This window comes from Oreochromis aureus, linkage group 14 (genome assembly GCF_013358895.1).
Source record: "Oreochromis aureus strain Israel breed Guangdong linkage group 14, ZZ_aureus, whole genome shotgun sequence".
NCBI classification, from domain to species: Eukaryota; Metazoa; Chordata; class Actinopteri; order Cichliformes; family Cichlidae; genus Oreochromis; species Oreochromis aureus.
In genome coordinates, this window is record NC_052955.1 from 6,646,350 (window position 1) to 6,672,976 (window position 26,627).

Consider the following 26,627-nt stretch of genomic DNA (forward strand, 5'->3'; position numbering starts at 1 on the left):
AATGATTAATGATTTATTAATTCAGTTAACTGGGTATAAACAATACAGCAGATACTGAGGTTACATTTGATCTTATTGAGATATCTGATCTCAAAGCAGGTAAGAAACTGAGATAAGCAACTCTGTGGGTGAGATATTTTTGAAATATGTTATTTAAAAAAAATAACATTTTTTGAAAGTTGCACAATTTCTTTCTTTTTTTTAGTGTGTGGTATCAGAAGTGGATGTAGGAGATCTGCACATCGCCTTCTATCTCCAGCATGTCAATCTCATTGAAGGACTGCCAGCGATGGAAAAAGTCAAACAGGTGCTGCCCGTTCACAAACACTTTAAACCTCTGGTTCCCACAACGGATTGACATCTGAGGGACAGAGAGAAAACTTTTGAATGCTGACACACAAAGTTGTCTAGAATTTGCCAAAATCACATTAAAATTTGTTTCCAAAATTCATCATAAGGACTTGATTTTATGACTGCATGACTGATGGTACTTACATCAAAGTACTGGCCCTCCATAAATGGATTCATGCTCATTTCTCTCTCCTCCTGGCCCCAGTTTCCTCCAATCATACTGTTTCTTAGAACAATTCCTTCCCTGAATCTTGGATGAATGTGGAAAGCGACATCTCGAGATCTGCTCACCAAAAACTTGATGCTTAATCTGAAACACACATCCACGAGCATTAAACATTCATGTTAGCACTTTAGTACTGCACTAGAGATTTCGGCAAGTAGACTTAAAATCACACACTTGTGTGCTCCATAGGGAACCATGCCTCTGATGACAATGGTCCTCTTAGGGAACATCCCTCCTTGGATGATGCTGGAGTAAGGCACAGGCTTAAAAACAAATTGAGACATCTTATATGAGTATTACAGTATTACACAGTAACACAGGTGGCCTTATAAGAGGCTGATATACTCTTTACACAAAAAACAAGAGGTGTACAAAACCTATTAATGATGTCCTGAAGGTTACAGTCTAGTGTCTAATGTGACTGAAGTCTTGTTTGACAAATTCAATGACTGTCAAACTTTCTTTGTTTTGCATCATTTCAGAAGCCAACAAAAGTTCAAACCTCACAACCCACATGCTTTTCTTAGTCATGATAATAGAAAGGGTAAAAATTAACATTTTCATTAAATAAAGTTCAGCATGACAGCTTAATTTGTTTATGTTCTCTAAACAAATCATCTTCATTTGAATAAATTCACCTCATATTTTCAGATTTGATCTTTTAATATAATACCCGTGGAGTCAGTGACTGGACTGAAAGTTGAGTGTTGTGCAAATTTTACTTACAGGGTTGTAGACTGGCTGCCCACTCATACCCTGATTAGTAGATAGAAAATATGAGAAGGTTTAGCAAAAGTAAATATATATGAACTGTGTATAAAAAGAACATGTTGATTTTTTGTGCAGTGTTCTCACCGGCAGATTTGAGCCTGGAAAGGCGCCCTTAAATAATAATAACAACAGAAAGAAAAACAAAAACGAAATAAAAATGAAAGATACAAAAAAAAAGAAGGAAAAGTTTAATTAATTCACATTTTTGTCATAAAAACTCAGCTTGCACAGATTATTTAAGTTATAACATAATTCAATACCCCCATTCCACCTCCCATTCCTCCTGGATATCCATCCTGCAAGGAATCATATATCAATAAGAAGTTTTAAAATGATTTTATTCTGTTACATATGTGTGACCTACATTTTATAATATAGCAAATATAAATCTGAGGAATGAAAGTTTTTTTTACCCCCATGTCACCTCCTGGATATCCTCCTGGCTGAAAAGGTCAAACATGTTTGTTTAATGATGTGCGTACTAGCATGTTATTTGAAAACTTACAGTGGTCTAGTCAAAAGTAAATATACAATATTCAGTATACTTACTCCCATTCCTCCTCCCATGCCACCTGGGTAACCTCCCTGGATGTCAAAAGAAACAGTGCAGTTCAAATGTGTACACTTCCTCTCACTACACATCCATTAATATTTAAAGAAACTGAATGCAAAACATGCTTCAGCAAAAGTGACATACCCCCATGCCACCTCCTGGAAATCCTCCTGGCTGAAATGTTCAAATATGTTTGTTTTATCATTTGCGTACTAATGTGGCACTTGAAAAATCACAGTGATCTTATCAAAGCAAATGTTCAGTTACTCAGTATACTTACTCCCATTCCTCCTCCCATGCCACCTGGGTAACCTCCCTGGATGTCAAAAGAAACACAGTGCGGTTCAAATGTGCACACTTCCTCTCACTACAGATCCAGCAATATTTAAAGAAACTGAATGCAAAACATGCTTCAGAAAAAGTGACATACCCCCATGCCACCTCCTGGAAATCCTCCTGGCTGAAAAGTTCAAATATGAATGTTCAATAATTTGAATTCTAACATGGCACTTGAAAAATTACAGTGATCTTATCAAAAGCAGATGTACAGTTACTCAGTATACTTACTCCCATTCCTCCTCCCATGCCACCTGGGTAACCTCCCTGGATGTCAAAAGAAGCACGGTGTAGTTCAAATTAAATATATGCACATTTATATCACTACAGTAATATTTAAAGAAACAGAATGCAAAACATATCTCAGCAAAAGTGACATACCCCCATGCCCCCTCCTGGATATCCTCCCTGTTGAAAAGCAGGGAATGATTGTAATCATGAAAAAGCTTTGATAAATGAATTTGTATCAGTTTGATATTACATATATACACTCACTCCCATTCCTCCTCCCATTCCACCCTAAAAAGATCAATTGGAAAAAAGAAACTGAATTAAAAACAAAATTTTCACAAAGTAAGTGTTGTTGAGCATAATAATGATTAAACACACAGGATTGTGTTGTTTGAAATACAAGGAGAAATCTGGCATATTGATAGAAACATAATAATTCATTCATTCATTCATACAAACATATTTATTCATCTGCTAATTTCAGTTTTGTAAATAGATGACTTTTAAACCCAGCAAAACATGAAAGAAAAATGATTTTTCTGAATATGATGCAACATGTACTGTTTTAATTGTTCCCACTCCTTCATGATACCTATTCATGCCCTATTGGGCAGAAATCGTTAGCCAACTGCCAGACTTGTTGAATGTAAACTTTTGATAATTTTAGCTTCATTTATTTTCCCCAGCAAAGCCCGAAGCATCAATGCGGAAGATTCACAGAGCTGAGGTCTCACCCCAATAAAATTAATCATCTGGATGGAAACATCTCCTGCAATCTGCAGCCCACGAACTTGCTCCATAGGGATGCGGTGTATAAAAGTATGGAAATCAATCCCATTTACTTTAATCTGCAACAGAATAATGTCATATTGGTGTTGCATTAAACCAATACAGAAGTAAAAGAAGCAAAAGTGGTAATAATATAATGGACTGACTATAACTAATACCTTATAATTATATTATAGTGAGAATAAACGATTTATTGAGTCTTCAGTTACAGCTTTTAAATACTAAAATCAGGATAAAGTAAACTAGAAATGGTTTGCATTGTCTGTACAACAGTTTGACCTGACCTGATAGCCCTGAAAATTAACGATGATGACCATTTCAAAGTGCTCTCCTTTTCTAAAAGGCATCCTGTGAATCTTCTCCTCTGACCCCCAGGATCCATTCTGACAGGTGTTGAAGACCACCTTGTCCCAGCCATCAAATCGAGGGTTGAAGTGTAGGGCAATGTCGCTGGATTCATATTCTCCACAAATCAGGTTGATAAAGAACCTGCCAATGAAAAGAAAGAAAGAAAGAAAGAAAGAAAGAAAATTAAAATTAGTGCTGTCAGTGTTAATCTCGTTAAAATGATGTTCACGAAATAACTGCATTAACGAGTTACCGCAGATCGCCCCGTGCATGGGGCTGGATGGTGTCAACGTAATAGCGCGGTTAGCGCGTTAACACGTTGACGCCATCCAGCCCCTTATAACTAATGATAACCACCTTGAGAATGGACAAAACATATTTAACAGCTATTAACTATAATAAATTTATTGCAAAGTGTACAGTGTCACAAGTTTATTTCTTCCACTCACCTGTTGATGTGCTTAGGAATGGTCCCCTGGATATAGATGGACATCCCTTCCCTCAGCCCTCCATTAATAGGCCCTAGATAGGGTATGTTCTGTGCCATGACAAAATATTAAGTAACTATAACACAGCAACACTGTGTGATATATGCAAAGCTATGAAGTGCACTTACAAACGTCAGTTGTGTTATGATTAAATCAGTTAAATCAAATTACTTTGCAGCGCTTAATTACAGTACTCTAGTAAATATTAATCAGGCATTTCCAAACTATTTGGTTTGTACCAAATCTCTTGTTTTATTTGTTTCAGTGAAATCATTTTTGAAGCCAAAAGAGGCTCAGCATTTCAATATTTAATACAAAAGCCTGGGCAGTATGGACAGCATCGTGAATCTATCTAGTGTTTATCTTATTTCACAACAGTTCTTACTCTCCCAGTTTGGCCTCTCTCTCTCTCTGTGTGTTACTGGGCATGACAAAACACGTTCAGTTCATATATTATATACACTGTCCTCCATAATGCTGGGAGAAATACACAATTTTTGTAGTTTTGACTCTGTATACACCACAGTGGACAAGTCTTAAATATGATCAATCTGTCTCTGTTAAGATGCCATGTATACAGGCCTTTAAGGTGGCCGTGATTAAACCATTACTTAAAAAGACATTACCTTACCTAGCACGTGGCCCCCAAATATTGAAAATCTCATATCGAGATAACAAATGAAAAGGTGCTACAAAGAGCTGGCGTTTTCCCCATAGCTGACATTGTTGCTCGATGTCCATTTCAGTTTGCGGGACACATCTTGTGCTTCCCACATTCTTGATTTTTAGTTCAAAAAAATTCTTATAATGACTAACTACTCCTGAAATTTTGGAGATGTTAGCTCTTTATACAGTAAAGTTACAGTGGGACACAAATAACACCAGGCTGATCCTGCCACAGTTTGTTCCCCATGTCCAAATCATAGACAAACAGTATCCCAAATTCTTGATTTTTAGTTCACAAACACTTATTATAATGACTTCTGAAATTTTTGAGCTTTTAGGTCTTAATAGAGTAAAGTTACATAAGGATACAAATAATAATCGGTCAGTTATCTGCCAGTTTATTGAAATAATCCTGTTCGATAACATGTGAGAACAATAAATATATAATTTTCTGTTGTAATCTACAAACTGAACAGTAATGTAACGACACTTGTTTTTCAAGTTTTCACTAAAAAAGCTCATTTCTTCCATGTCTAGTTGGTTCTAATTCAGGCATAATCAATTGGATCTGCTCTTCCTGCCCAGCGAATCCTCCCGATGCAGGGGAAACAAATTCTGTCAGGCATACCTACCTTGGTACAACACTTGTCTCCACAAACGAGGGGCTTGAAATACCCTAGAAATCACAAGTAAGTCTGCCGTCTGAGAGCAAAGGGCTCTATTGGGTTGATATGGTACCTTGTAGGTGAGGAGAAGGATTTTAAATTGCTACTATCGGAGAAATATGGTCTCTCTTTCCAGTACCTCTCAGCAACTAATATTTCAATACTACTTAAATAAAAGCAAGGATTCTTATTCATCTCTGATTCACTTTCAGTGACTGTTTTGTCCCGTCTATATCCACCTGTGCCTGTCCTTGAGCCTGGTTCTGCTGGAGGTTTATTCCTGTTAAAGGGAGTTTATCTTTCCCAAGTGCTTGATCATAGGGGGCTATCTGATTGTTGAGGGCTGGCTGGGTGACACCTGTCATGATTTGGTACTATAATAAATACAACTGAATTGAATTTAGCTGCATATCCTGACCTAAACTTCATTATCTGTCAGATTGTTAGTCTATCCTTCTACTAGTAACCGTGACCAGTACTATGGTTAAATAGAATTTTGTTTACTTAATCCTGTTCTAAGCATTGTAACCTCACCCTCACTTTAAACGTGTCATTCTTTGGAAACCACTGGAGAAAACTGAATAACTAAAAACAAGATCCAAGTAAAAATACTAAGTCTTTGCTATCATTTTGTGGTGTCACTTTTTTGGTTTCTCCTTATAAAAACAGCCGACCGTCCACTGTGACACTATATTAATTCTCTAACAAAGTATGTGATTGCAGTTTTGAGTTAATACATTTGCAAAATCCTGTAATGGTATTGAAACTATGAGAACCTAAGGACAATTTATTACATCTTTTCTGCATAAAATTCACACAGTGCCACAGGCTCAAATAGTATCATTGTTATTAACAGAACAAAAACAATGAAGCTTGTTTAAGACCTAATGAAAAAAAAAACATAATTTTTTTTGAGGATAGCAGTCCTTGCAGATACTTACCGGGCTATAGATTGGCTGATAGCCAGGAGGAGCAACAAACATGGCTGCAGTCAGTAAAATGGGCAAGCAGAACAAAGCAGGAGAATAGCTCCCTGTGATCAAGTACTAATACTACCTGGACGCCTTATTTTATACAAGCAGTGAGGGAGGGGTAGATCAGGGTACTACACCCAGCCCTGCATCACTGTGTTTGTTTTGGAAGAACCTGATTCAAATAACCTTTGCCCCAGCAGAGGAGTGGCACTTGAGTGAAAAAAAACGAGAATGCGTTTGCCTGCAGCTGTGCAAGGAAAAAACAAAATGATTGAGCAATGAGTATGCATTCTACAGGATGGTGATTCATCCTGTTTTTCAAGTCTTCGTGGTAGACCTGATTAAATTCATACTCAATACATAACGTAAAATGATTTTTTTATAGAGTGCTTTGTTGTTATGTGTGCAAAAATTCTTTTTAAATAAAGTACAGATCTATGTAGGAAGAAATTACCTCTGGTACGCACAGAAACCAGCTATTCCCTGATGTTCTCCTGCAGGCTGCTGAGCCCAAAAGATCGTCCATCATTCAAGTCACTGCGCTGTGAGCTAGAAAAAGCCCTGGAGGATCTGCCAGACCCACAAGATCCAGATGAGATTCTATATGTGAACATGGACGAGTCCTCCATGGAGCTCGGAGCCGTTGGTGGTCGGGATCCCACTGGACACTCATCCCCTCTCTGCTTGAAAGGCCTGGAGTCTGTGACCACAGTGGAGGTCCACCACCCCAACCGTTATGTCCTCTGTCCACAGCACGAAACCAACCGAACCCTTTCTGACTCCATGGAGAGCCTGGACATGCCAGTGTCAACCTCCACAGCCACATTGCCTTTACAGTCATCATGCCACTCCACTCCCAATCGCACTCCAACTGTTGAGCTGCTCGAGGACAGGAATGGATCCAAGAAAATGCCCTGGCAGTGACAGACTCACTCTTAAAAATGACAAGACTGGTCACTGCCAAAGTGTGCTATCCCAGTCCAAGTACAAAGAACAAAATCCAGCCCGTCACTGATTCTTTCTAACAGCAATAAGAAACCTTATGTGGCTCTCGCTTTCAACCCCTTTCTTATAAGATGAGGGGTTGAAAAACACCTTATAAGCTAACCTTGTCTTATGAAGTTTTATTACACTATCCAGACCCAAGTGAGTGTAAAATGTAATTTGCTGTAGCAGTTGGGGACACTCTTATCAATAAAAGGGTGAAGAGATCTACATTACATGTTACATGCCCACACACACTGCAGCGCATTCAGAGAAATGAATTCCCTGAATTCCTAATGAACACACCATTTCTGTTCAACCACCTGAATGCAAAAGAGTAATTAAGCTAAAAAAAAACAAAAAAAAAAAACTATTTGTAAAACCAGCTCAGACACTGCCAGACTAAACCCAGAAGCCTGACATTTATGGTGATTCAGCACTTGTATGGAGGACCTGTCACACCCAAGGAAACAATTCTATAAGAAGAAACTTCATTCATTCTTGGAAGAAAGAAACAGCAGAGCCTTTTTTACACAAGGTGAATTCTCTGATCAGAAAACACGTTATTTTTAAGGTTGTATTAATACCTACAGTAAGAAAGTTTATGAAGAGGTTAAGAATGCCTTGCTTGATTGCCTTAACTTGACCCTATTTTTCATTAGCTTAAAAATTGTCAGAAGTGTCAAAACACGAACTCCATGGAGGAGGTTGTGCATCTGTTCGTTTTCCATCTAAAGACTTATTCCCAATATACATCTTTAAAAATAAATAAATAAATTGCAGTTCAAGTACACTGAGCGAGTCATAGTGTGAAGAAAGCAAGTCTTTCCTCACTGACAGTTGTTACATGTGCATGTCCTGATTCTCTTAATGTATACATCTTTGCTATAACTCAGGAGTCTGAGGATTTTCTACAGGGGCAGTGTTTGGTGCTGTACATAGCAGAATCCAAGAGAAAGACACAGCAATATGCACTTATTTTTTTCTGTATTTACTTTATCATTTTGTCATTGGAATGGCTTTGACAATAATCTGGCACACATTTCAAGATAACAAAAAATGTCAGTGAGGCGCTGTGTTTCTTAGTTGTATACATCAAAGGTACTTGAATATAAAACTATATAAAATAGTGTGTTATATGTAACCCACATAAAATGATTCCTTACCGCTTTAAGAAATGATAGAGGTGAGGAAAGATGGACAGCTTACCAAACCAATCAGAATACAAAGCTTTCAGTTTGTTTCGACTAATTGGAAAGCAGGCTGCCGCTGTGTGTCCCGCCCACCTCCCTGTGTCCGCTTCCCTTCTATTGCACTAGTGCAGGGGTGGGCAATCTCAGTCCACGAGGGCCGGTGTCCCTGCAGATTTTAGATGTGTCCTCGAACCAACACAGCTGATTTAAATGGCTAAATGAGCTCCTCAACATGTCCTGAAGTTCTCCAGAGGCCTGGTAACGAACTCATCATGTGATTCAGGTGTGTTGACCCAAGGTGAGATCTAAAACCTGCAGGGACACCGGCCCTCGTGGACTGAGATTGCCCACCCCTGCACTAGTGTGTTGCTAAAAAAAAAAAAAAAGCATTTCCAGACTTTAACACAGCTAAAAAGTTCAGCAGTGTCCGCACCAAGACTAAAGCTATTGTCACTCTTGAAGCTAATGGAATCCAGTACTGTGGCATTTCTCAGACTTCAGTAACCATGGAACAGAGAAAATATTCCCAATCATACTTTGACTGGAAGAATGGTGGTGTGCAAACAAAATTAATTGAGGTTAGAAACGCCAAATGAAACAGCAGAAACCATTGCACAATACCTCACTGGTAATTTTTCTTATACAGATGAGGCATTATTTCTGTAACATTATTTAATTCCAGAGGTTTTTAAGTTGGGTTTTTTTTTTGCACTTGTTGACTTGTAAAAGCCTATATGACATTTTTTATTTCACCATTCATTAACTGCACAGAGAAGGCATCTTTTAAGTATGTTAAAATTTTCTTTAAACAAACAGTATTATTAAAATTCTTCATGACTGGGCCAAGTGTCCTCTTTTTTGGAAATCAAAATATGGTCACCGTATTTAAAGTACAACGTATGTTTATTTTTATTCACGTTGCGACATCATATTACTGTCATTAAAGAGTAAAAAACATGCCCTGTTTTGTTATTTAGAGCCCCGCATCAGGGCTCACAAAATCGCTAGCCTGACGTCCCGGGGCTAGCGATTTTTCCAGCCGGGCTTCCAAAATCTAACTCAGCCCGGCCCGTCGTTCTATCATAGGAAGGGAAAATATATGTCAATGCTTTTGCATTTTTTTTGCAATGTAGCTGGGTAATTATGTCATTGGCATCGATGACCCACTGTCAATATGTGACATATTGAAATCGAGCTTGTTTTTTGCTTTCACTTTCACTTTGCAATCGGCCTACGATTGGTGAGTGACGGAATTGCGCAGGGGGAGGGGCGGTAATGCGCCTTAATGTTGGTTGCCAACCAAGAAGAAGAAAAAGAAGCTGTGAGCCAGGAGGGAGGGGGTGAGTGAGTGATTCGTTCATGCTATGATTCCGCACACGAAGGGAGAGGGTGAGTAACTCAAATGTGCTGTTAGCATGTTAGCAGAGCGATGCTACTGTGAACTGATGAGCTATTGTCTTGATGTGAGCTTTCTACTGAGGGTTTTTTCGTCCAGTCCAGAGCAGAAATGTTTTTGCTAAGAAACTGGCTGTTGTTTTTTCCACAATTTTAATTATAAGCTAGATATATTTCTACTAATGAAATTAGTTTGCTAACAGTAACAGAGATGAGTCAGTTGGGCTTGTGAATCATGATTCACGAGTCAGTAAAGTGATTCTCGAGTATTGAATGACTCGTTCATGATTCGCACATCACTATGAGAGACACCATACCATTGTCTTCAAGCATGATGCACTGAGATCGGTGAGCACATATTGTGTAAGTTAATTTTAGTCTGTTTTGTACTTATCAAGTCAAAAGTTATTTTGAAATTGATGTCTAATATGATCTCAACACAAGCCTAAGTTGTGGATTATAGCTAGAACAGCATAATTAATATTTGAATTACTCTTCTGAGACTGAGATTTCCTTCTTTTCCACCTGATGATCTGCTGCACCTTGCGGTGTGGTAGGCCTGTATCACCCACACTTTCACACTCAGCTGGTTATATGTAAGACCGCTGAAATTTTCTCACTCCTAATTTCTTTCGCACCCTGGGAATTTTTGGACTATACCCCTTGGACAAGTTTTATTTAGGACTGTGAATAATAAGCTGCTGTGTAGAACGTTCTCCACATGTGAATGGTGTGTAAGATCTTCATTTGAATGGACATTGAATTTGAGCCATCTGTTTTCTGTAACAGTTAAGGAGTCAGTTACCAGGGTGCACCCAACATTGAGAGCTAAAAGCTAACACTTGGCCAGGGTGCTATATTAGTAGTTTTATGTGGTTTTACTTTTCTTTAATTTTTTGTAATTTTCTTTTCCACAATTGTGTAAAGTGCCTTAATCCTGTGGTTGTCAGAACTTATGGTTTGGTTCACTAAAGCTGACTGGTTCTTTCCAGTCACATTCCAGTCTGTGTCTCATTTAAACACACCCCTGTGCTCCTATAGTCGAACCTATTGGCCCATTAATATAAACTATTCAGTAATTCCCCTTGCTGTGTTACATGTACTAGTAGCATTATGGAAATTTCTTGTTAAAAGGAAGTGTACATTTCTTGTAATAGCTTTGGTACTGTATACTCAGTGGGAGTCCCACATTGTTTCTGAACCACAAACGGTGCTGAGGCTGAGGTACTGGTTTAAATTTTCATGTTCAGATGCTATACCACTTTGAATGCAAGTATGTCTCCTGTTTTATATCTGTGTCTTTGGCGTATTTTGTTCCAGAAATAAGCTTCTAAGTGTATTCCAGCAAAAACTGAAACTCCATCTTATATTCAAACCCTTAAATTTCACAGAGCCAGTATTTTTGCATTACAGTACATGTGTGTGTAGACTGCGATTTTCCTGTTGTGTTTTTTGGAATTGGGAGAAAATTGTACTATAACTGCCTTATATTGTCACTGTAATGATTTGTAAACAAATGTTTATACAGTATATACACTATTTTGCATAAGAAATAAATCAGTTCATTCATGAATGATTAATGATTTATTAATTCAGTTAACTGGGTATAAACAATACAGCAGATACTGAGGTGACATTTCATCTTATTGAGATATCTGATCTCAAAGCAGGTAAGAAACTGAGATAAGCAACTCTGTGGATGACATAGTTTTGAAAGTTGCACAAATTTAGTTCTTTTTTTTTAGTGTGTGGTATCAGAAGTGGATGTAGGAGATCTGCACATCGCCTTCTATCTCCAGCATGTCAATCTCATTGAAGGACTGCCAGCGATGGAAAAAGTCAAACAGGTGCTGCCCGTTCACAAACACTTTAAACCTCTGGTTCCCACAACGGATTGACATCTGAGGGACAGAGAGAAAACTTTTGAATGCTGACACACAAAGTTGTCTAGAATTTGCCAAAATCACATTAAAATTTGTTTCCAAAATTCATCATAAGGACTTGATTTTACGACTGCATGACTGATGGTACTTACATCAAAGTACTGGCCCTCCATAAATGGATTCATGCTCATTTCTCTCTCCTCCTGGCCCCAGTTTCCTCCAATCATACTGTTTCTTACAACAATTCCTTCCCTCAGTCTGGGATTCATGTGGAAAGCAATGTCTCGAGATCTGCTCACCAAAAAGTTGATGCTTAATCTGAAACACACATCCATGAACGTTAAACAATCATTTTAGTACTTTAGTACTGCACTAGAGATTTCAGCAAGTAGACTTGAAATCGCACACCTGTCTGCTCCATAGGGAACCATGCCTCTGATGACGATGGTCCTCTTAGGGAACATCCCTCCTGGGATGTTATTGGAGTAAGGCACAGGCTTAAAAACAAATTGAGATATCTTATATGAGTATTACAGTATTACACAGTAACACAGGTGGCCTTATAAGAGGTGTACAAAACCTATTAATGATGTCCTGAAGGTTACAGTCTAGTGTCTAATGTGACTGAAGTCTTGTTTGACAAATTCAATGACTGTCAAACTTTCTTTGTTTTGCATCATTTCAGAAGCCAACAAAAGTTCAAACCTCACAACCCACATGCTTTTCTTAGTCATAATAATAGAAAGGGTAAAAATTAACATTTTCATTAAATAAAGTTCAGCATGACAGCTTAATTTGTTTATGTTCTCTAAACAAATCATCTTCATTTGAATAAATTCACCTCATATTTTCAGATTTAATCTTTTAATATAATACCCGTGGAGTCAGTGACTGGACTGAAAGTTGAGTGTTGTGCAAATTTTACTTACAGGGTTGTAGACTGGCTGCCCACTCATACCCTGATTAGTAGATAGAAAATATGAGAAGGTTTAGCAAAAGTAAATATATATGAACTGTGTATAAGAAGAACATGTTGATTTTTTGTGCATTGTTCTCACCGGCAGATTTGAGCCTGGAAAGGCGCCCTTAAATAATAATAACAACAGAAAGAAAAACAAAAACGAAATAAAAATGAAAGATACATTAAAAAAATAAACAAACAAAGAAAAAATTGATTGCATTCAGATTTGTGTCATAAAAACTCAGCTTGCACAGATTATTTAAGTTATAACATAATTCAATACCCCCATTCCACCTCCCATTCCTCCTGGATATCCTTCCTGCAAGGAATCATATATCAATAAGAAGTTTTAAAATGATTTTATTCTGTTACATATGTGTGACCTACATTTTATAATATAGCAAATATAACTCTGAGGAATGAAAGTTTTTTTTACCCCCATGTCACCTCCTGGATATCCTCCTGGCTGAAAAGGTCAAACATGTTTGTTTAATGATGTGCGTACTAGCATGTTATTTGAAAACTTACAGTGGTCTAGTCAAAAGTAAATATACAATATTCAGTATACTTACTCCCATTCCTCCTCCCATGCCACCTGGGTAACCTCCTGGATGTCAAAAGAAACAGTGCAGTTCAAATGTGTACACTTCCTCTCACTACACATCCATTAATATTTAAAGAAACTGAATGCAAAACATGCTTCAGCAAAAGTGACATACCCCCATGCCACCTCCTGGAAATCCTCCTGGCTGAAATGTTCAAATATGTTTGTTTTATCATTTGCGTACTAATGTGGCACTTGAAAAATTACAGTGATCTTATCAAAAGCAAATGTTCAGTTACTCAGTATACTTACTCCCATTCCTCCTCCCATGCCACCTGGGTAACCTCCCTGGATGTCAAAAGAAACAGTGCAGTTCAAATGTGCACACTTCCTCTCACTACAGATCCATTAATATTTAAAGAAACTGAATGCACAACATGCTTCAGAAAAAGTGACATAACCCTGTGCCACCTCCTGGGGGTATGTCACCCAGGAAAGTTCAAATATGAACAGGGTAATTTGAATTTTATAAGATCACTGTAATTGAAAAATTACAGTGATCTTATCAAAACAAATGTACAGTTACTCAGTATACTTACTCCCATTCCTCCTCCCATGCCACCTGGGTAACCTCCCTGGATGTCAAAGAAGCACGGTGTAGTTCAAATTAAATATATGCACATTTATATCACTACAGTAATATTTAAAGAAACAGAATGCAAAACATATCTCAGCAAAAGTGACATACCCCCATGCCACCTCCTGGATATCCTCCCTGTTGAAAAGCAGGGAATGATTGTAATCATGAAAAAGCTTTGATAAATGAATTTGTATCAGTTTGATATTACATATATACACTCACTCCCATTCCTCCTCCCATTCCACCCTAAAAAGATCAATTGGAAAAAAGAAACTGAATTAAAAACAAAATTTTCACAAAGTAAGTGTTGTTGAGCATAATAATGATTAAACACACAGGATTGTGTTGTTTGAAATACAAGGAGAAATCTGGCATATTGATAGAAACATAATAATTCATTCATTCATACAAACATATTTATTCATCTGCTAATTTCAGTTTTGTAAATAGATGACTTTTAAACCCAGCAAAACATGAAAGAAAAATGATTTTTCTGAATATGATGCAACATGTACTGTTTTAATTGTTCCCACTCCTTCATGATACCTATTCATGCCCTATTGGGCAGAAATCGTTAGCCAACTGCCAGACTTGTTGAATGTAAACTTTTGATAATTTTAGCTTCATTTATTTTCCCCAGCAAAGCCCGAAGCATCAATGCGGAAGATTCACAGAGCTGAGGTCTCACCCCAATAAAATTAATCGTCTGGATGGAAACATCTCCTGCAATCTGCAGCCCACGAACTTGCTCCATAGGGATGCGGTGTTGAAAAGTATGGAAATCATTCCCATTTACTTTAATCTGGAACAGAATAATGTCATATTGGTGTTGGATTGGTGTTAAAAGAAGCATAAGTGGTAATAATATAACTGATCATATACTGACTCTAACTAATACCTTATAATCATATTATAGTGAGAATAAACCATTTATTGAGTCTTCAGTTACAGCTTTTACATACATAGATTTTTACATTTTTACATACATAGAATTTGTTTTCATTGTCTGTACAACAGTTTGACCTGACCTCATAGCCCTGTAAAGTAACGATGATGACCATTTCAAAGTGCTCTCCTTTTCTAAAAGGCATTTTGTGAATCTTGTCCTCTGACCCCCAGGATCCATTCTGACAGGTGTTGAAGACCACCTTGTCCCAGCCATCAAATCGAGGGTTGAAGTGTAGGGCAATGTCGCTGGATTCAGATTCTCCACAAATCAGGTTGATAAAGAACCTGCCAATGAAAAGAAAGAAAGAAAGAAAGAAAGAAAGAAAGAAAGAAAGAAAGAAAGAAAGAAAGAAAGAAAGAAAGAAAGAAAGAAGATAAGATTAGGAAACTTGCTGTAACTGTTGTAAAAAAAAAAAAAAAGCTTAATATGTTGACACAGTGAGGTATGTGCAGTTTTTACTCTGCCTGTTAATGGACTATGATCCTGAATCACTGCTGCCTCTTGGATATAAATGATAAATCATAACTAAAGATAACCACCTTGGGAACAGACAAAACTATTTAACAGCTATTAACTATAATAAATTTCTTGCAAAGTGTACAGTGTCACAAGTTTATTTCTTCCCCTCACCTGGTGATGTGCTTGGGAATGGTCCCCTGGATATAGATGGATGTTCCTTCCCTCAGCCCTCCATTAATAGGCCCTAGATAGGGTATGTTCTGTGCCATGGACAAAATATAAAGTAACTGTAACACAGCAACACTGTGCAATGTACGCACTTCATTAGGATTTAATGTAAAATAATATTTGATGCATGTAAAATATTAATCAGGCTTTTCTATTTGGTTTGTACCAAATCTGTAAATGTATTATTTGTTTCAATGAAGCCAAAAGAGGCTCAGCATTTCAATATTTATACAAAAGCCGGGCAGTATGGACAGCATTGTGAATCTATCTAGTGTTTATCTTATTTCGCAAAAGTTCTTACTCTCTCAGTTTGGCCTCTCTCTCTCTGTGTGTGTTACTGGGCATGACAAAACACACGCAGTTCATATATTATAAACACTGTCCTCCATAATGCTTTGGAAAAATACATAATTTTTGTATTTTTACCTCTGTATACACCACAGTGGAAAAGTCTTAAATATGATTAATCAATCTATTAACAAGTCATGTTCAACAAAAGGGCTGAAACAGGTGACCCTGAACTCTCCCTTAGTTACGGTGCAATAGGCCTATTCTGTACAGGACTTTCCATGATGCACTGCGCGTTTCTTTCTTTGTGTGTTTATACACAACTTTGAATTTAATCGTTAGTCATTATTCATCTATGACTCCCTTCCAGTTAATGTTTTGCCCTGTCTTTGTCCACTCACCCATAAACAGTCATGGTGGATGGGTTCTGAGCCTGGTTCTGCTGGAGGTTTATTTCTCTTAAAAGGGAGTTTTTCCTCCCCAAGTGCTTGATCACAGGGGGCTATCTGATTATTGGGGCCTGGCTGGGTCTTGAAGCGACAGCTTGATTTGGGAATATAATAAATACAACTGAATTGAATTTAGCTGTATATCCTGACCTACACTCCATTATCGGTCAAATTGTTTAGTCTATCCTTCTACTAGTAACCGTGACCAGTACTATGGTCAATTAGAACGTTGTTTACTTACTCCTGTTCTAAGCGTTGTAACCTTTCCTAATCTCATGCCTTCATTAATGTCCCTCACTTTAAACGTGTCATTCTTTGGGAACCACTGGAGTAAACTGAACAACTAAAAACAAGATCCAACTAAAAATACTAAGTCTTTGCTATATTTTTGATTCCTCTGAACTACTTTGTGGTGTCACTTTTTTGGTTTCTCCTTACAAAAACAGCCGACCTTCCATTCTGATATTATCTTAATTCTCAAACAAAGTATGTGATTGCAGTTTTGAGTTAATACATTTGCAAAATCCTGTAGTAGTAATGAAACTATGAGAACCTAAGGACAATTAATTACACCTTCTCAGCATAAAATTCACACAGTGCCACAGGCTCAAATATTATCATTGTTGTTAACAGAACAAAAACAATGAAGCTTGTTTGAAGACCTAATAAAAAAAACATATATTTTTGTGGGTAGCAGATACTTACCGGGCTATAGATTGGCTGATAGCCGGGAGGAGCAACAAACATGGCTGCAGTCAGTAAAATGGGCGAGCAGAACAAAGCAGGAGAACTTCACCAAACACTTGTACCACCCGGACGCCTTATTTTATACAAGCAGTGAGGGAGGGGTAGAACAGGGTACTACACCCAGCCCTGCAGCACTGTGTTTACTTTGGAGTAATGTGATGCAAATAACCTTTGACCCAACAGAGGAGTGGCACTTGAAAGAATGCATTTGTGTGCAGCTGTACAAGAAAAAGCCAAAATGATGAACCAATGAGTATCCATTCTACAGGGTGGTGATTCATTCTGTTTTTCGGCTCTTTGTGGTAGACCTGATTAAATTCATACTCAATACATGATGTACAATGATGTTTTTTATAGAGCATTTTTGTAGTTATATGTGCAGCAGAACTCTTTTGAAATAGAGATGTATGTATGAAGAAATTACCTCTGGTACACAGAAACCTGATATCATAAAACAGAACTGTAGAGGTGTGTACTCTAAGTATGACTCAGAAAATATCCAGACAAGCCTATCTGCTAAAGGCAAACAGAAACACAAGTAATCCTTATCTCCCACTCAGGTAACTGCATAAATGTACTCATACATACTCCATGGAGGCGTTAGGTTAATCCTGCAAGTGCTTTGTAAAGTAAACACACTGAATGGTTGTGTGGTTGAATGTAGACCCACACAAATTCATTCAGAGAACAAAACGGTCACAGTAATACATGGGTGTGTCCGGCTTAACTAAGGACTTTTCATATTTGGTTAAGATCAAGTTTTTAAAGACACCATCAAACCTCAAAAATCTTTCATTTAGTAAAATCTAAACTCTAGCTGTTGCCACTTCAATGTGTAATTGCAAAATGAAAATCAGTGTTATAGCCCAAATGAAATGCATGAAGACTGCCTGGCTCATCTTACTGGAGAACAACCTTGTGAGACCAAATATGAATGAAATTTGTAACTTCTAAATACAAGGTAACATGAAGAACAAATCTGGGGAGACGCACATCAAAAAACACACAGAAGCTTGCATGGAAATAAGGAGACATCTTCACGTTCTCCTTAAAATAGTCTGTTTATTCTGTATTGAAACACAGGGTTCAGTCAGAGGTCACTCAGTCAAGTGGAAAGTAGTGATCTCTATTCAGTTCCATAACATCAACTGCCTCTGATAGGACTACAGTGGCAAATGCACACTTCGGAGTCATCAGCAACCAAAATACTGCTCTGTATTTGACATATAATAATATTAAATACAAGACGGAGAGTAAATGAGTTTTTATGTGTTCAGGAGGAGGCATAGTGAAACAGAACGGTCTGAGATCAATGCATCACACATGACTTTTTTAAATTGAGAAAATAATTCATATGTTGAATTCCTAAAAATACTGATCATAAAAACCTAACTAGCAAAAACAAAGGCTAACTTTCTCTTCTGACTCCAAACTGGGCATATAATAAACCTGTGTAAGACCATTTCTCTTCAACACTGAGGATGTCACAAACAGGACACACATGTCCAACAAAGTAGCATGGGTCATTTAAATCCCTCAAAGCCCCAAATAAAAATAAATATATGTATCTATGGTTTAAGTAAAATATGTCTTTTCATCAAAAAGCGTCCAGGCAGCCTAGTCATTCCTCAGTGCCAAAGTGTATACGTTAGATACATTCATTACTTATTTTAATGCACTAACAAAAACTTATTTGTGCATAAAGTGTCATAAAACAGACTGTTGGCCAGAAATACAGACGGGCTAAAACGGTCGTCTTCAGAAGATCTGATCTGCATATAAAGAATAAATAACCTTGGCATCCTCTTATAGTGTATGTGTGTGTGTGTGTACATATCTTATATGGCACGGAAACACCAGCAGAGATTGGGCACCACATACATTCAGGGATGCATTGTAAGACTTAAGAGTGCCAAGTAGGTTTGTCTGTACAGTTGTTTCACACCGGTACACGCCACGACGTCAGTGCGTTTTTTTATTTTGGCAAGTCAGTTCAGAAGTTTCTATTCACGATTGCTTCTCCGAAGACAAGCTTTGAGAGAAAAAGAGTGAGAGGCGGCCAAATATCTTTACTGCCCTCTCAAGGATCTCAGAAAAATGACTGCGAGCTGCTTTTATTGCAGAAACACCAACAGTCAGACATGTAATACCAGTCAGCAGCAGCCATGTACAAAAAAAATCCTTATTTTCCAAATAATATAAATAAAGTATATTGAAGAAAAGTGTTGAAACTGAAAATCTAAACGAGATTGCTGAAGCAGTGGCTTTGCTATAGGCACTATAACGTTTACAGCAGTAGCGACGAAAGAGCCCCATTTGAAAAGACACAACTGATATGCAAGGCAAACTATGTATATTTCACAAAAAGGCCATGTAGTGTAGTCATAGCAGAATAAAAAGGCCCCTGGCTTCTTGTATCTTTTTATGCCTCTCGGTTAATACTCTCCCTTTCTTAAATAAGCTCCAACAACATTCTGCTGCAGGTGGTACAACAGTGCAGTCAAAGTGTGCATAGCTTTAACAGAGGAGAGAACTGTGCAGGCAAAGGACAAAACTAAGACATAGATATGTTTGATCTTTTTCTCTCCCTGAAATTCCTTTCTCTCTCCTCTCTTTCTCCATTGGATGCAGAGTAAAGATGCTTGACTTTATCCAAGCTGGTCCTCATACTGCTTCCTGAAGCAGTCTCCAGCAGGGAAGAAGTCCCAGCATCGCTCCTGGTACATCTTCCACACATATGACTCCTGAAAAATGGTGCAACGTTGGTGACTACTGAGTTAACGATTCCAAAAAATACTAAGTAGGCCACTAAGTATTGTAACATCAATATTTGTCTCAAATTAATCCCTATATTTACTCACCTGTCCTGTGTGTTCTGTTTCATCTTTATTGATTAAATACATCAAGAAGAACCTGAAACAGAAACACAAATTAGATTTGACAGAAGTCAAAATCATTAGCAGTAAGGGGTTAAACATGATTTTCAGATTAATACAGATATTTATACAATTAGTACAAATATCTGCTGATTTTCTGTTTTAAATAACAGAGTATTATGTTTAATGGCGTGAAAATCACATCTGTGTTTGTAATGCCACTCACATGTAATTGGCTAAGTTATGCTCTTCTAAAGTGTGTGTCTCAAAGCCATGCGGCGTCGTATCAAAGTAGTCGCTCCCTATTCCACAGATGAAACACTTTGTCTAGAGGGAGAAAAGAAACTTTATGATTAACAAAATCATGTCTAGTAATTGAAAGAGACATGAAGGTTGTTTAAAATTAAGCCTTACCTCCATGTCCTCTCTGACTTGCTCCTGCTGGTCTCTCAGCTCTCCAAATGCATCAATGATCAAACCTGAGAGACAGACACAGGATTTCTTACTAGCTTGAAGACCAAAGTGTTAGAAATCAAGTCCCTCAGACCCTTAAAAATACCATTTTCCCTATTTTAATTTTTGTAAAACAGAAATATCTTCTTCACTTGTGATACTGCACAAATAGCTAAATGCTACCTATTTCAGTGTTAACACTGGCAGTAAATGCCATTTTCTGTTTAGACTTATGCTTACAGCCATTTGTATTCAGTTTGCAGTGAAATTGCAGTGCCCTGTGTCATGATACGGTGGTTCAGTAAGTATCCACAAATAACACAAAATTACCCTGGATGATAGCCAGCAGGATGACAATAACGAAGAAGAAGAATGTAATGTCAAAGACAACGCGGTAAAGCTCGTATTCATCACCGGCTGGGTCCTCAATTTCATCTCCTATACCACCGCCAGCTCGCACACCAACGTACATGTGGAACAGGTAACACTGCAGGAGGGGGTAAAGTCAGAGGTCAGTTTAGAAAGCATCACAACCCATAGTAAAGCCGACCTCCACAAAATCATGCTTGGTGTGTATGATTTTTTTGCTTTGTTGGTTTTGTTTTTGGGGGGTTTCTTGCCCTTCACTCACAGTCATCATGTCATCACACTTCATGTCCGGCTCATCCTCGTCTTCACTCTTGTTGTAGAACTTGCGGAAGAAGTTAAAGGCCACCACAGTGTACAGGTACACCACCACGGCCAGCAAACCCACTGTCATCACCAGCTGCAGTGAAAGGAAGGAAAACAAAGGATCCAATGTAAAAAAACAAACAAACAAAAAAACAAAACAGGTCAACTGAAAGCCTGATTATGCATCTTTAGCAAAAGTGTAACCTGTTTGCCGTTGTGGGTGACAGAGGACAAAATTGTGCGCAAGGTTTTGACGCCCATTGCAATGTCAAGAAGATGAGCAGCAAAGAAGAAGTTGTTGTAGTGCCCAAGCAGAGACATCAACATGTACCAAACCAGGTAGAGGAAAGTCTAAAAGATATTTAAAAAATGCATCAGGAAGACCGCATTCAAAGCAGATCGCTTATTGTTTTAATTACATCACAAACTGCTTCTTTTACTCACATTGTCAGTGAAGACCACACCAAACTTCCAGATCTGGTATTTGATGTCAATAGATGTTATCCTGCACAACAACAGACACGTTTGCCCTGAAGCCTTTTTTTTTTTTAATATAACTCTGTAAATGATATTGATTCATGTAATGAGTGAGCTTACCAGCTGAACATTGAGGTGTCAGGTTCAGGCTTTTTTCCATGGCTCATGGCGCTGACATCAAGAGAAGCCAAGTCCATACCAAGCAGCTCCGCAATTCTCTCTCTGCCATAAATGTCCCCATATTTATCCAGAACCTGGACATCACATACAGATGTTGAGGTGACTGTTTTACTTCAATATATAACTGCAAAAATGTGGCTGACAAAAAAGACAAAAAACTCTTACCTTTCTTTTCACAAACTTGTCCCAGTAATTGTTGGGGAAGGTTCTGCACAGTGATACAAACATTAGTTATAGTGTGCTCAGTTTATCTTATTTATTTGAAACTCTGGAGCCTCACACATTTCCTTTCCAGTTTTGCATAGATAAATATCTTCCTACCCTAAAAACCTGTTTGTTTTCTTTTTCTTTCTTTCTTTTTCATTGCCCAACCGTCTTTCACTCTTTATCAGCTCCTCATCATCTCTCCTTGCTCTCTGTCTTCTATCAGTGAACACTATCTAATCCTGTTTGAGGTTGTTTTCCTTCCTAGTAAATGTTAAATCAAGAATACATATTTGTGCTTCAAGTGAAACAGGGCTGAATCAGCATTCACCAACTTTCCTGGCTCTGGATATTCAATTTGTGTAGTTGAGGGAGGTTAAGTTATTTTGAGAAATGAATTTATGTAATGATGTTCTTAAATCAAGGAAAAGGGGTGAGTCATTAAGGGACTAAAATATTGGCTTCAAGTGATGATCTGGGGTCAGATTTTGTTGAGTGTTTGGTCTGGGTAAGGTTCCAGCTGGATTGAGTGCAGGTTGAGCTGAAATTTCTGGCCTGTTCAGTTATATACTCTATATCCACCTTTCAATATATACTAATCAATCAGTTTGTTAGGTACACCTGTTCAATCGATCATTAACACAAATATCTACCAATCAGCCAATCACATGCCTGAAACTCAATGCATTCAGGGATGCTGCCATGATCAATGTGACCTGATGACCCAGTGTCATTCAAACAAAGCATCAGGATGGTGAAGAAAGGTGATTTAAGTGACCTTGAATGTGGCATTGTTGTTTCTGAGTATTTCTCATCTACTGTGATTTTACTCTCTAGTGTTTAAACAGAATGGTTTGAAAAAGAGAAAATACCCAGTGAGTGACAGTTCTCTGGGCGAGAGTGCCTTGTTGTACCAACCAGGTCTACGTACTAAAGTATCACGAATGTATCTGATACTGAAACATGGGTCTTACGGAGTGTTGAGCACCAGTCTGTCCCACTGGCCCTTGATGTCATCGTCCTCAGGCTGCTCAGTGACATAGAGGCCATCGAATTCCAGCTTTCTGGCCAGTTCTTTCTCTCTTTTGAAGATAACCAGAGGGACCTTAATAAGGTGGAGATGGAGCAGAAGATATACCGCATGAAACCTATGAAAACACACCCTAAAACTTTTATGGAGTAAAGAAAAGCAAACTCTCACACACCTTCAGGCAGTTGTAACCGATGATACAGAGGAAGGAGATGATGGTGTGAACAATACCAAGGAAAGCCATTGCTGGCTCCATGTACCCAGTGCTCTCTTCCAAAAAGTAGTACAAAGGGCCTTCTTCATCATCATCATCTCCTCCGTCATCTAATCCTGATCCGTCTTCCTCAGCACCGGAGCCTTCAAAAATACCAGAACCCTCAAAGAGACCAGAACCTTCAAACTCTTCCTCACCTGGAGGAGTGTCAGACACCTAGAAAGGTCATAAAAACATCAGTCCTCAGGGTCTTGCTAAAGCTTCTAATAATATTTTTTTTTTAATCTGAAAAGAAATATTTAAGACACGATCAGAAATATTAGTTGGTGCTGATGGATAAATGTGAATATGCTTAGTTTTATGCATGTAAAACTCTAGAACTAACAGATTCTAATAACTCAGTTTGTAATGCACAGTGCCACGTCCCAGGTGCCATGACATCAAATTATATAGTCAAAACAGACCTTGTAGAAGAGCAGGATGAAATTGAGAGCGAAGGCAATGAACAGGGCCAAGAAACGTAAATTGTAGAAGTTACGAGAAAGGTAGTTCTGGAAAGAAATAAGGAAATTAGCAATAATGCTGTGATAAATGCCGATAAATGCTGATAAGGTGTCCTCCATGAGTTACTAATCATGAAAGTATACTAGGAGTCATTTTAAAAATGTTCTATGTATGAAACTAATCTCTAGTACACTAGCTGAACATATCAGACTCATTTCCTAGTACTTATTACAATACATAAATATGTCAGACTCAGGCTCATCATGGCAGTTAACATACATTCAACAACATGTGCTGGAAGAAAAAGCTGCTCACCATGAATTTAATCCTCTGAACCTCCAGCTCATTCCACAGTTTAAAGCCCTCCTTAACAGATTTCTTGTCCTTCTTCACTTTGGTCTTCACACTTATCTCTTCTTGTTCCTCAGGCTCTTCCTCCTTTACCTCGGGTTCAGGCTCTGCCTTCTCTGCTTTCTCTGTTTTCTCACCATTCTCGGTGCTTGAAAAGACACAAAGAAATTTAAGCTTAGGAAAACAAAAATAGCTTTAGACCTTTGGCACTGTTTAAAATGTGATTAAAAGCCTAATCCCTACAAGGGTGTATGCTATGTACGTGAACAACTAATAAAACAGTGCAGCGTTACAACTGTTTTTCATTCAAGAACATCTGGAAATTGTTTATAATTGCACACATGATAGTGAATTCAGTTAATTCAAATTATACTATGTTTTATCTCATGGACACATTTTACACAGCTGCTTAGTTCCGACATCAGACTACAACAGGTAAACTTCTTACTCTGCTTTCTCTGTCTCCTGAGGAGCCTCTTCTTCGTGTTCACCTTTTTCTTCCTCTTCTTGTCCTCCTACTGCAGCAGCCAGCTGTTTTAAATATAGTTTAATTAATTAATTAATTAATTGATTAACCAATTACTAAAGAGTGTGCATATTAATAAACAACTACAAAACAGAACAACTCACCAGTTTCCTCTTCAACAGAGGAGTGCCCTCTGGAGTCGGAGGTTCTTCTGGTGTTGTCTCTCCAATGTCTCCAAGTCCTCCAGGAGTATTAAAGCCAGGCAACCGTCCACCTTCTCTGTCCTCACCATCCTCTTCTTCCTCCTCTCCACCCACAGCATCTATGAGGTCTGCCACTCCATCTGCATCTTGGACTTCCCTAGCACCCGGTTCAGGCGGTAGGTCCCCATGAACTTCATCTTGGGTGGGATCGGGCATACTGGCCAGGATCTCTGTGACTGTCATCTTCTTGGCACCCTCTACTAAGCCGCCACCAAACAGTGCCTTCCATATTAGTGTGAAGAAACCCTTGCATATGCTATAGACAAACATCAGGATGCCCATCAAAACAGTGTAGACGAATGTAACCAGGCCGATAATCATGTCCTTTACCGTCATTTTTCTAAGTTTGCGGTATCGACGCCGGAGGTTACGGAAGGTGAACATGTTAAAGAAGTTAACCACGCTCTTCAGAAACTCTGCAAAGGCAGAAGCTGACTCCGGAGCTTCACCCTCACCATTTCCTTCATCTCCTTCTCCAGACTCTCCTTCATCTCCTCCACCTTCCTCTTCTTCTTCATCATCTTCTTCTTCTGCACCATCTCCCTCTGGCTCAGAGATAGATGCAGCAATGTTCATCTCAAAAATGGTGTCCTCACAGAAGTTCACAAACATCTCCATTTTCTCACTCTCGCCACCCTCGTTGACCACATCAAAGATGAACTGGCGCTTGGACTCTCTGACTTGAGGCATCTCCCACTGATTGCGGTTCTCCTCACTGATTTCAAAGTAAATGCGTTCGATCTTCCTGCTGGCTCCCATGATCTCGATACGGCCAAGGAAAGGGCGGAAATAGTTGAGCACGCTCTCTGCCTGTTCCAGGAAGTTCTGAAGGCGAGTGTCATGGGGTACATGCTCTGACAGGTTTGTGAGCAGAACAGCAATATTGAAACCGATATCTTTTGCTGGCTCCTGGAAACGATCAGCAAACTCCTCAAAGTTGATCATTTCATTCTCATCAGCCTCTGAGCATGAGAGGAGGAACTGGATTTCAGAAGGAGAGTATTGCTTCTGACTGTCCATGGCCTTGGAGAAGTCCTTCTTTGAAATAAGACCACGTGGATCAGTCACATAATCACGGAAGGCATCAGACGCCACTATATCCTTGAGCTTGAGGAACATGTCGAAGAACTTAAGGATCATCTCCACATTGCTGGAGGACTCCACCAACATGTCAACCATTTGCCTGGCAATGGTGCCATTCACCACATTGCCTGTTAGCAGTACAAGCAAAGAGGAGATAAGGACAATATAGAATTTATCTGACAGAAAGGAGCAGACATGATCCAATAGCGAGGAGTATCTTACCTTCAAGCAGTGACAGAAGCATCACTACCATGTCCTTCTGCAGATCTAAAAGCTCCTTCAAGAGACCGATTTGACTGGAGTCCTTCAAAAGAGCCAAAACGTGTACCAGAACACAAAGACACAGCAGAGAGAAAAGCTTTTTAATGTGTATTGACTAAAAAATAGCCATTTAATATATTCATTACAGTTTAAATTGAACATAATTTGCGCTTTTTTAAAAAACATAAATGAAAGGCACTACCTCAGAGTGTGATCTACTCCAAAAATGATCCTGGGAGTGCATTTTTGAATAAAGAATATGCATTTTTTTATATAATAAATTGTACACTGAATGTGATAGGACGTGAGACAGAAACACAGGAAAGGGGAGGGAAGAAAATGGCTCTTCCAACAACCTTAATCTGAAAAAGAGACTGCAGGATGGAAGACAGCCATATTTGCAGACACTAATCTTATCACTCCTGAAGGCCTGCACCAGCTGATATGACAAACTTCAAATGTTTAAGGTCATAGT

General features: G+C 38.4%; 3 protein-coding genes across 14 annotated transcripts in view; 1 reads left to right on the top strand and 2 right to left on the bottom strand.

Moving 5' to 3' along the window:
- Positions 1-17,217, bottom strand: LOC116336484 (galectin-4-like). 12 transcript variants are annotated; one of them, XM_039622565.1, is made up of 23 exons: positions 17,077-17,217; positions 15,578-15,666; positions 15,027-15,231; positions 14,687-14,800; positions 14,221-14,244; positions 14,107-14,133; positions 13,958-13,993; positions 13,671-13,706; positions 13,534-13,563; positions 13,387-13,422; positions 13,251-13,280; positions 2,469-2,504; positions 2,332-2,361; positions 2,182-2,217; positions 2,046-2,075; positions 1,898-1,933; positions 1,762-1,791; positions 1,609-1,644; positions 1,433-1,459; positions 1,304-1,333; positions 752-840; positions 496-661; positions 1-361 (listed from the first exon to the last, which is right to left on the bottom strand). In XM_039622565.1, exons 1-23 carry the CDS (start codon positions 17,116-17,118, stop codon positions 215-217), a joined length of 1,362 nt encoding a protein of 453 aa, XP_039478499.1. In that variant the 5' UTR covers positions 17,119-17,217; the 3' UTR covers positions 1-214. The 12 variants fall into 12 exon arrangements, with proteins under 12 accessions (XP_039478499.1, XP_039478500.1, XP_039478501.1 ...); XM_039622566.1 differs by lacking the exons at positions 13,251-13,280; positions 13,387-13,422; positions 13,534-13,563; ... (6 more) ...; positions 15,578-15,666; positions 17,077-17,217 and adding exons at positions 2,619-2,645; positions 2,733-2,756; positions 3,203-3,316; ... (1 more) ...; positions 4,055-4,143; positions 6,366-6,521; XM_039622567.1 differs by lacking the exons at positions 13,251-13,280; positions 13,387-13,422; positions 13,534-13,563; ... (6 more) ...; positions 15,578-15,666; positions 17,077-17,217 and adding exons at positions 2,733-2,756; positions 3,203-3,316; positions 3,542-3,746; positions 4,055-4,143; positions 6,366-6,521.
- Positions 5,340-7,398, top strand: LOC120443621 (tyrosine-protein kinase receptor UFO-like). The gene is made up of 2 exons (XM_039622578.1): positions 5,340-5,448; positions 6,899-7,398. The coding sequence occupies exons 1-2, from the start codon at positions 5,357-5,359 to the stop codon at positions 7,320-7,322; spliced, it is 516 nt and encodes a 171-aa protein (XP_039478512.1). The 5' UTR covers positions 5,340-5,356; the 3' UTR covers positions 7,323-7,398.
- A 939-nt stretch (positions 17,218-18,156) lies between the features above and the next one.
- Positions 18,157-26,627, bottom strand: part of ryr1b (ryanodine receptor 1b (skeletal)) — a 64,181-nt gene continuing 55,710 nt past the window's right edge. The window contains exons 90-106 of the mRNA XM_039597950.1: positions 26,114-26,195; positions 24,710-26,019; positions 24,528-24,610; positions 24,044-24,227; positions 23,689-23,775; positions 23,186-23,440; positions 22,955-23,085; positions 21,942-21,984; positions 21,717-21,850; positions 21,564-21,624; positions 21,324-21,470; positions 21,079-21,213; positions 20,778-20,934; positions 20,409-20,473; positions 20,221-20,321; positions 19,980-20,031; positions 18,157-19,862 (exon numbers count right to left, since the gene is read on the bottom strand). Coding sequence (XP_039453884.1) covers positions 19,767-19,862; positions 19,980-20,031; positions 20,221-20,321; positions 20,409-20,473; positions 20,778-20,934; positions 21,079-21,213; positions 21,324-21,470; positions 21,564-21,624; positions 21,717-21,850; positions 21,942-21,984; positions 22,955-23,085; positions 23,186-23,440; positions 23,689-23,775; positions 24,044-24,227; positions 24,528-24,610; positions 24,710-26,019; positions 26,114-26,195 — 3,123 coding nt within the window. The 3' untranslated portion in view covers positions 18,157-19,766. The remainder of the gene's footprint in view (positions 19,863-19,979; positions 20,032-20,220; positions 20,322-20,408; positions 20,474-20,777; positions 20,935-21,078; positions 21,214-21,323; positions 21,471-21,563; positions 21,625-21,716; positions 21,851-21,941; positions 21,985-22,954; positions 23,086-23,185; positions 23,441-23,688; positions 23,776-24,043; positions 24,228-24,527; positions 24,611-24,709; positions 26,020-26,113; positions 26,196-26,627) is intronic.

Coding starts and splice junctions, on each gene's coding strand:
- LOC120443621 (XM_039622578.1), top strand. CDS start 5,357: ATGCAGGGGAAACAAATTCTGTCAGGCATACCTACCTTGGTACAACAC. Junction 5,449..6,898: donor AAATACCCTAGAAATCACAA/GTAAGTCTGCCG, acceptor GTTCTCCTGCAG/GCTGCTGAGCCCAAAAGATC.
- LOC116336484 (XM_039622565.1), bottom strand. CDS start 17,118: ATGTTTGTTGCTCCTCCCGGCTATCAGCCAATCTATAGCCCG. Junction 14,245..14,686: donor AGACGATTAATTTTATTGGG/GTGAGACCTCAG, acceptor TGATCTTTTTAG/GGTGGAATGGGAGGAGGAAT. Junction 1,934..2,045: donor TTCCAGGAGGTGGCATGGGG/GTATGTCACTTT, acceptor TTTGACATCCAG/GGAGGTTACCCAGGTGGCAT.